General features: G+C 37.7%; 1 protein-coding gene across 5 annotated transcripts in view; it reads left to right on the forward strand.

The window, feature by feature from the left end:
- The window catches only part of fbxo38 (F-box protein 38), a 72,659-nt gene extending 65,549 nt beyond the window's left edge, over positions 1 to 7,110 (forward strand). For 4 of the 5 annotated variants that reach the window (XM_043703760.2, XM_043703764.2, XM_043703761.2 and 1 more), the window contains 2 exons: positions 1,500 to 1,613; positions 6,439 to 7,110. In XM_043703760.2, coding sequence (XP_043559695.1) covers positions 1,500 to 1,613; positions 6,439 to 6,617 — 293 coding nt within the window. In that variant the 3' untranslated portion in view covers positions 6,618 to 7,110. The remainder of the gene's footprint in view (positions 1 to 1,499; positions 1,614 to 6,438) is intronic. The other variant, XM_043703762.2, reaches the window with a different exon arrangement.
- Positions 7,111 to 10,259: the final 3,149 nt, after the last annotated feature.

Raw genomic sequence — 10,259 nt, forward strand, 5'->3', positions numbered from 1 at the left:
ACTGAAAGTCCAGTTTAATGCAGTGCAGAGTTAGAGAAAGAGTTATCTATACTGTAGGGATGCTAATTGAGAGGAAAACCAAGGTTTTGGACAAGCATTAACACTCCAAAATCCTGCTAGAAGTGTTTGCCTGAAGCTAGCTGTTCTGTGCAGAGTTTGCCCTTTGTTCTGACTCCTGAGTACTTGGCTTTTTGTATTGGACAAAGTAATTGGTTCTCAGAACATCCCTGATATCTGTCCTTAAATTTGCACTTTTCAGCAATAACGTTTTTTTTTCATTTGGGATGTGTGGCTAGTTGGTCCAGCATTTACTACTACTGCAAGTGTAAGCATACACCCAGTGCTGTTAGGACAAGGGTTCCGAGGTTTTGACCTAACAACAGTGAAGTCTTGGCAATTTGGATTCCAAGTCAGATATGAGAAGCTATGCGTGGAACCTGCATGTTGTTCCTATGCCTTCATCCTTATAAAGGTCACAGTGTAGGTAGATATTGTTGAAGGAGTCTTGGTGAGTTGCCGCATTGCATCTAGCAGATGATAAACACTGTTGTCGCTGCATTAGTGGTGAATGTTGGAAGTGGTGTTAAAGCTGCATTTATCTAGGCAATGTTCTAAGACACCTGATTTGTGTCTTGTAGATGTTCAACAGGCTTTAGGGAGTTGGGAGGTGAGCTACTCCAAGTTCCCTGTTTTTTTAGTCAGTGTACTAAACTAGCTATTGAGTCGAGATCAGAGTGGTGCTGGAAAAGCATGGCGGGGGGGTGGAGGGCAAACTAGCTATTGAACTAACTGAACCAACTATTTACATTGTTCAGTTCAGTCCAGTCGTTGGACATTGGTAACTCCTAAGATATTGATAATGAGAGATTCGGTTATGGTGATACCACTGAATATCTCAATGATGGTTAGATTAAATGTGATTCTTTACTTGAAAGATGATGAGAATGCTGAACTCAGTGTTCAATGCAAAGCACATATATGTTAAGGGAAAACTAGATACATACATGAGGGCAAAAGAAATACACTTCTTGATGAGAAAAAGTGAAGTACAAAGAAAAAAAGGCTGAGATAGTAAATAAATACCAGCATAGACATGCCTTGCTTTTCCTCTGCTTTAATTGTTTTACTTTGGAATTTTGTTGTAATAATGCATTTTTCAAGTTCCTTCGTTGCTCTGAATTGGTATTAGCAAATTTATTTTTGTGGAATACAACATTCATTCCGACAGTTAACATTACATCTATGAGCGAGATTATGGTTTATGGTCATTCTCCCAAATTCCTTCCATCCCAGCCACTGAAGTATTGAGGTTCATTGTACTATTATTAAAATTTATGTTATGCACATATCAAGGCCAATATGTATTATTGTGCATGTAGGCTTAGGAATTAGTATTTTATTTATTCGGTGAGTTTTTTTAATGTCTTCCACTTGAGCAGGGGAGAAAAATATAACTTTCTCAATTGTTAGATGTTCTACTCAGGATTTTCTTTTGATAGGAACAGTAGATGGAGCTCCCTACTTCATGATCACTGACTTTCCTTGGCTTCGTTCACTACGCACTGCAGAACCGAACAGCTATGCAAGATATGACTTTGAAGATGATGAGAGAAGTAAGTACTCTTTCAGTCACTAGGTATCTAGGCCATGGTTTTCAAACCAGGGTTTAAGCTTTTTGAAGGTGCATGGAATGATTTTTGGTTTCTTCATTGCGGATCTGCATATATTTTTTTCAACCCAGTATTTGTTATCCCTCTTTTGCTGGTTCATTGTGACACTTCATGTGATGCATTGAAGTTTAAGAACAGAAAAAGTTCAGCAGTAACATTGCGCCACAACCAAAACCACAAATTTGGGATGCTGATGCCAATTGTGACATCCATAATGCCATCTTGACTATGCTAGGGTAATTTAGGACAGATTATGAATTGAAATTGGAAATTATCCAGTCCTTAGAAGCAGAACTCAGAAAGTTGAATCTGTGGAACTCAGTACCACAGAAAATGGTTGATGCCAAAACATTGTATTTTCAAGAAAGGGATAGATTTACCTCTTTTAGCTAAAGGAATCAAGGGATATGAGGGTAGGGCAGGATTAGGATCATTGAACCCAATGATCAACCATGACCATATTGAAAGTGGAGCAGGCTCATGGGGTCAGTTGGCTGACTGCTGCTCCTGTCTTCTACATTCTACATTTCTGTGCAACTCAAAAAGGCATGCTATCTGTTGAAGCTCATCTGCCTAATACCTCAAAAAACTGAGCTTACAATCCAATCGTGTCCTGTTAAGTATGTATTTCCAATATGCTTGCTGCTTTTGACATGAAGTTATTTTGAAATCTTTACTTTTTTTCACCAGCTCATCTTAATAGCACACAGTCTTATTATCCTTAATTTAATATTCAGGCTTTATCATATACGTTTCTGTGGAATTAAGCTTTATTTAACATTTGTGTGAAAGGAGGAGGGCACAAGGAGCAAATGTTTATTTTGAACAGTAATGTCTTCATGGGGGAGGAATGATTAAAAGATAAAGAATAATAAAAAACTTGTAGTTAGATTTCCTTTCATTATATGTCTTGAGGGCAAGTTTTCAAAATACGCCCACTTATATGGAGTTAAAATTGGGCCCATGTGATCAGAACAGCATCACTGCAGTGAAGTGGGCAAGAGCCAATGTTCTTCCTCATTTCACGATCCAAGCCGTATTTGTGCTATTATGACCAGATGAAGAGTAGTTGTAGCTCCACTCTTTTTTTTAAATTTATCCCTGCTTTCGGTTAGTCTTTATGCTTCATTCTTGCGAAGGTAAAATAATTAAATCAGAAAGTCAGTTTCAAGCCTTTCCTGAGTGGAGTTTTATTTTACCCTCTCGAATAAAAAGTGACAACATTAACATTCAATTAATGAGCTTACAAAGAAAGTTAAGTGGGGTACAAAGCTGAATATCTGGTAGCAGGAAGTCAGTTGCAATTTAGTTATATTTTCTAAGAGTCTTTCAGTTGTGCTCACGAAAAGACCTGAATCCAAATGTTTAGATGTTTTGTTTTCCTCCATAATGGTGAAATTGTATATGTCCTGGAGTTTTCAGTGAATCGTCGTTGTTTGTTCCAATTTATTTTTCTTCAGATAGAATCCTTAAATTCAGAAACTATGAGAGAAAGAGAGAGAGAGAGAACTTCCAATATCCTTGATCTTCTCAGCCTATGTTGTTTTGTCTCTGCTTTGTTGTTCAATTAAAGTATGGTTCCTTTGTATATTCCAACACTAGCTCCATTATCTTTTTCAAATTGAACCCTCCACAGGTGTCTGTTTTTATTTTCTTTAATATGTGAAGTTACCATCTAGATGTAAATAAAGCAAGAGATGTGAATTTCCTAACCCTAACCCTGACTGCATTTCAGGACCTCATGATTAAAATTGTAATTCCATTTGTATATTCTTTGTGGGATTTCTGGGCTTGTCAGGTGATGACTGTAGCCATTTTAAGCAAGCAATATCTATTTTAAAATGATTTATGATCCATGAAAGCCTTGTGTATTGAAATCAAATGATGGATGTTGAATATTGCCGTCAGTCGCAATAGTAGACATCTTTATTTGTGGCAAATTAATTGTTATTTTTCTAGATGATGTACTTTTAAAAACCTCTGTAATTCATTTGAACTAAATTGAATATTCTTAAACCCTGCAATATGTTCCAGGGTTCAGATGCTACAGGCAGGGAAGAAAGGGAAGCAAGAGAGGAGGGAGAACAGTGTTTTTAATTAGAAGATAATGCTGTACTTAGGGTAATCCTGGGCGATTGTCCAGAGAAACTATATGGGTAGAACTTAGAAATAAGAATGGGGTGATCACTTTGGGATTACACAAGCCCTCCCCCGCCACAGTAATCAGTAAATATATAGAGTGATCTCAAATGTGTAAGAATAACAGGACTTTAATAGTGGGGGATTTCAACTTTCCAAACATAGACTGGGATGGAAAGTGACATGCTAGAGATCACAGCAGGGTGGTCTGTGTTGAAGACTTGGGTGGAGAGGAATTTGTTAAATGTGTTCAAGAAAATTTTCTTTATCAATATGTGGATTTATCTACTAGAGAAGGAACAAATCTTGACTTCTGTTTGGGAAATAATGCAGAGCAAATGACTGCAGTATTACTGGGGGAACACTTTGGGACCAGTGATTATAATTTTATTAGTTTTAAAATAGTTGTGGAAAAGGATGGGCCTTGTATAAAAGTTAAAGTTCTAAATTGGAGTAAAGCCAATTTTGACAGGAACTTTCATGAGTTAATTCGGGTAGACTACTTGCAGGTAAAAAGATGACTGGCAAATGGGAGGCTTTCAAAAGTGAAACAACAAGAGTTCTGGTTGGTATGTTTCTTTTAGAGTGAAGGGCACAGCTGATAGAAGTAGGGAGCAATGGATGAATAGAAATATTGAGGCTCTGGTCAAGAATAAGGAAGAGGCATATGTAAAGTACAGATAAATGTTGGTCAATTGAATCTTTTAAAGAGTATAAGGAAAGTGAGGCATTCTGAAGAGGGAAATCAGGAATGCAAAAGGGAATATAAGATAACCCTTTCTGCCAAAGCTAAGGATAATCCAAGGAGATTCTACAAGTATATTAGGGGCAAAAGTCCAATTTGGGAGAGAATGGGGCCCCTTAAAGATCAACAAGTTTGTCTGTGTGGAACCACATGACATGGGAGAGATACTAAACGTTTATATAGCTTCAGCTTTTACTGTGAAGAAAGACGTGGAAGGTAGGGAACTTATAAGTAAATATTGATGTCTTGAAACAGTTCACATTATAGAAAAGAAGGTGCTGGAGGTCTTAAAAAGCACAAAGGTGGACTAATCTCCAGGACCTGATAAAGTGTATCCCAGGAAGTTGTGGGAATCTAGGGCAGTCATTGTGGAGTGCATAGCAGAGATATTTCTATCAACTGTAGCCACAGATGAAGTGCTGGAAGACTGGAAAGTAGCAAATGTTGTGCCATTATTCAAGAAAACGTGGGAATTATAGACCAATGAGTCTGACATCCATGGTGGTTAGGAGAAAGTGAGGACTGCAGATGCTGGAGAGAGATCCCAGCATGGTGGTTACATTGTTGGAGTGATTCTGAAAGACAGGATTACATGTATTTGGAAAACCAAGGGCTGATTAGGGGTAGTTGGCATGGCTTTGTGCATGGGAAATAGTGTCTGTCAAACTTAATGGCGTTTTTTTGAGGATGTGACCAAGAAAATAGATCAGGGCAGTATGTTAGACATTGTCTATGTGGGTTTTGGTAACTCCTTTGACACGGTTCCACGTGGTAGACTGGTTAGCAAAGTTAGATCGCATGGGATTCAGAGAAAGCTTGCTAGTTGGAGATACAATTGGCTTGATGGTAGGAGACAGGGTGGTGGTGGAGGGTTGTTTTTTTAAACCGGAGGCCTCTGAGCAGTGACGTTCTGTAGGGTTAGTGCTGAGTCATTTGTATAAACTATTTGGATGAGAATATAGGAAGCATAATTAGTAAGTTTATGGATGACACTAACAGTGGTGGTATTGTGGACAGTGATGAAGGTTATCTAAGATTACAAAGGGATCTTGATTAATTGGGTCAATAGGCAGAGGAGTGGCAGATGGAGTTTAATTTAGATAAATGTGAAGTGTTGCATTTTGGACAAACGAATAAGGGCAGGTCTTGACAGTAAATGGTAGAGCCCCAGACATTCTTGTAGAACATAGAGAACTTGGTACATAGCTCCTTGAACATTGCTTCAGAGGTAGACAGAGTGGTAAAAAGGCATTTGGAATGCTTACCTTTACTGCTCAGACCGTTGTACTTAAGAGTTGGTATGTCATGTTGAGGTTTTACAGGCCTTTGGTGAGACCATGTTTGGCATTCTGTTGCCCTGCCATACGAAGGCTATTATTAAATTGGCGAGGGTGCAGAAAAACGTTGCAAGGATGTTACTGTGATTGGAGGGTTTGAGTTAAGGAGAGGATAATAAGCAGGGATATTTTACCACTGGAGCATAGGAGGCTGAGTGGTGGCATTATAGAAGTTATTAAAATCATGAGGGGTATAGACAAGGTGAATAGCAAAGGTATTTTCCCCAGGGTTGGGGAGTTCAAAACTAGAAGGTATAGGTTTAAGGTGAGAGGAGAAAGATTGAAAAGGGACCCGAGGGGCAACTTTTTCACATAGTGGTTTGCACATAGAGTGAACTGCCAGACAAAGTGGTAGGTGTAGGTAGAGTTACAACATTTGGATATTTACATGAAATAAAGGTTTAGAAGAATATGGGTCAAGTGCAGGAAAAATGGGGCTAATTTAGTTTGGAATACTTGGTTGGTATGGGCAAGTTAGGCCAAAGGGTCTGTTTCCATGCTGTGTGACACTGATTCTGTACGTAATCGTCCGTTTTCTTTCCCCCAGCTACAATCTATGCTCCACGGAGAAAAGGGCAGTTGTCAGCTGACATTTGCATGGAAACAATTGGTGAGGAAATCTCTGAGAGAAGACAGATGAAGAGTGGTGTGTTTCAGCGAGTTGTAGCTATTTTCATACATTACTGTGATGTCAGTGGAGAGCCTGTTCATGATGATTATATCTGACTATGCCTTTCTTGCTCATGACTGTCCAAAGGCCAGAGACTACAGCCTGCAAGATTTGATTTATCAGCACTGTGTAGCTGAATTATACCCCAAATACTTTTGGAACAAATTATATAATTGTGTATAAAATATTTGTGTACAAATGATTTCTGTATAGAAATGCTCTTAAAATTAATTGGCTTCCGGAAGCAGTATCATTTCATATGTTTATACAATTTAATTCACTCAAATGTTATTGAAAGGGAAATAAATAGGTTTTAAGAAGAGGCTATTTATATCCCCAATTATATAGTTACTAAGATGAACATTTTCTGATATTTTGTTACAATATTGTTAGGTAGAAAAATATGTATTAAAAATCAAGGCCATGTTCTTTGGCAGACTACAAAGCTTAATAAAAGACATGACTTAGTTCTTTGAATATTCTTTGGTACTAATGTGCCTTTTTTTTGAGTTACATTTTGTAAATGAAGACTTGAAGAAAAAACACAAACTTTGTCTTGTCTTATTTTTTATATACACGTATCTAATTTGAACATTATATTGATCCATCATTGTGAGGCAATTAACCAAGAAAGGAATCATGAACCAGTAACAGAAAATAGTATTTCATTACACAATGGCATGCATTTTGTTATGCACAGCTTCCAAGGAACGAAGTGGCAGGGAAATTGCGTTATAATAAAGTATTTAAGTATGAAAAGCATTTTCTGAAAACTTATTTCTCTGGACCTTCTCCCCAATATGTTTTTCCAAATTCTGCTTTAATTTCTTACCAATTTTTGTAGAATACATGCAAAAAGGCATTATTTCACGTTGTGTTTTATATTATTTGACACTGTATCTGTAAGTAACTGATTTTTTCTTATTTAATGAAATGCACTCAGTTTGATTTCAGTTTGACCTTTTTCACCTTGGGTCCTTGTCACCTTTAAACTGTCACTTTTCCTGACTAGTGATTCAGCTTTTATTGAATATTTGAAGGAGCAGTTTAATAGTTTCAGATCCAACTTGGAATAATCATTAGCTGACAGGAAGGTTGAGGTAAGTCAAATCCCTTGGGACTGACTGTTTATCGCTGTTTTATGCAACCAGACTAGTACAGTGGATGTCAGTTTTGAATACAAAATATACAAGCACAAAACTTTTTTCTGTTCAGACGTGTTACATTTATTTCTGTTAACTCATTTTCAGTTCATGCAAGTTTAATGTAGTTTGTGCTCTGATTGAGCCTCTACGTATTTGCCACAATATGTGTTTTTAAATTTGTTTCAAAGTTTAACAAATTACAAGTTAGAACTGATTGTCAACAGCTTATATTTTTGACATGATTGAGCATGATAAGTAATAGCACGTAAAGCAGTTGATCCTGTGTGTAATTTGCCAATCTCCTCTCAGTACCTTCCAAACTCGAACTTAATTGTGGCAAACTTGCTGCTGCAGAATTAAGTTTTGCACCGCACAGTTTTTGTTTGAGTCCAGTATAATTGCAGGCTTGGGGTGATGTTGACAAGAGGATATATGTTCTTTCAAGGACTTTGTGATCATTAGCATTAAAATTTTCATTCTTGTTTTCGAATTCCTTGTCTGCTTTCTCTATTTTGGTAACCTCCAGACTAGTGTACAGTATTTTGATACTTTCCTGGTTAACCACACCATTTTTTTGTTCATTCTTTGGATATGAATGTACAGGCAAGGCCAGCATTTATTACCCATTGCATGATACTTGAGAAGGTGCTGGTGAACCACTGCCTCATAACTTTTCCCTTCATATTGTGTTTATATGTCCACAGTGTTGTTGATGTTCCAGGTTTTTGACCTCGTGACAGTGAAGAAACAGATATCTTTCTAAGTCAGGATGATTATCTGCAAGGGACTTGAAGGCAGTGGTGATCCTTTACATGTACTTTTTTTTTATTCTGGATGGCAGAAGTCACAGATTTGGTAGGTGCTGTTGAAGAAGCCCTAGAGAGTTGCTGCAGGATATTTCATAATGTTCCTGCATTGTATGGAGTGAATGAGTAATGTGATGGATCAGACATTGATTAGGTAAACAACTTTTGTCCTGGATGTGGTTAAATTTTTTGGAGTATTGGAACTGCACTCATCCAGCTGAGTGGAGAAGTCCTGATTTATCTCCCCACCCCCACTTCCTCTCATTTATCTCTCCACCCTGCAGGCACTCTGCCTCTATTCCTGATGAAGGGCTTTTGCCCGAAACGTCAATTTTACTGCTCCTCGGATGCTGCCTGAACTCCTGTGCTTTTCCAGCACCACTATAATCTGGAATCTAAGTCCTGATTTATGCCTTTCTGGACAAATTTTGAGAAGCCAGGAAATGAGACACTTACCACTGAATTCTCAGCCTCTGACCTTAATTATCTGTGGTGGTAACACTGGAAATGATCACCGAAATTAGCAAGCATTCTCACTTTAGTCAAGCTTACTGAGTTACATTGCCTCAATTTTAAGTCTTATTCTTGTGTTCAAATCCTTCCATGGCTTCACCTCTCCCTATCTCTAATCTACTTCTCTCTTCATGTCAGATGTCTGCACTCTAAATTCTGACCTTTTGATTTTAATTGCTCCTGGTCTATCTACTTTCCTCCATAAACCTTGTTTCCACATTGTCTCATTTTAAGGCTCTAGCTAAAGCCTACCACTTTGGCCAAGTGGCCATTTATCCTTATGTGACTGAGCATTGTATTTTGTTTGCTTTCACTCCTGTAAAATTACTACACTAAAGGTACTATATACAGGGGTAAATGGAAGTAGTTATACAAGAGCCCTGCCTTATGTAAGATTATTGTCCTCTCGTTTTGATTTGCTATTGCTCCAGTACTGAAAAGTTCTCCAACTCTTCAGTTGGTTTGAAGTCCTATATTCATGGTTTTACGGGTTAGTTTACGATCTTAAAGGGATCTCATCAACGAGATGGTGAGAGCACATTGCATGTGTATCCTCATCACTGGAATTTCCTTTGTTACATGAGAACTCACCTAAGGACTCTTCTAGTCTTTTAAAACTAATTGGAAATAAAGATATGCAAAAGAGCTATGCATCAGTGTTCTGGGAGCAGCTGACAGGGGACTAAAAGTTACCTCCAGAAACAAAACATTGTAAACAACCATGAAACACTGGGTTGACAAGCAGGGAGATGAGGTGTTAGTGTTATTGTCTTTACAGAATGAGCTGTTGAGTATATGGTTCAGTGCTCCATATAGGCAAGTCTAAAGGATTGATAAAGTAAATTATCTGATTGACACTCTAGATCACCAGAAGAATTTACTTTCATATCGATATGTTGAAATATCATTCGTGGGAAGGTAAGCAAGTGCAGGTATGTCAGATAGCAAATGGTGGTGATGAGATAGAGGGATACCAACACAATTCTAAACTGGAACATCTACTATTTGCTTACCTAATGCTGGCTTTTAGGAAAGTTATACACCATAGTTTCATACTTAGAAACAAAGGAATGAAAATGCCTAAACTGCCCTTAATGGGCTTTGCTTATAAGTTAATCAATTGGAAAACATGAGTGATGTACTGATAGTGGTTAATAGATTAAAAATATCACAAGTAATTTGGTGATGGGGGGGAATGTTCAGTTGTCTGTAAGAGCACTTCTGGATATAAGAA

The sequence above is a fragment of the Chiloscyllium plagiosum genome, unplaced genomic scaffold (assembly GCF_037043375.1).
Source record: "Chiloscyllium plagiosum isolate Xiang-an unplaced genomic scaffold, Cpla_swu_hap1 HiC_scaffold_16, whole genome shotgun sequence".
NCBI lineage: Eukaryota > Metazoa > Chordata > Chondrichthyes > Orectolobiformes > Hemiscylliidae > Chiloscyllium > Chiloscyllium plagiosum.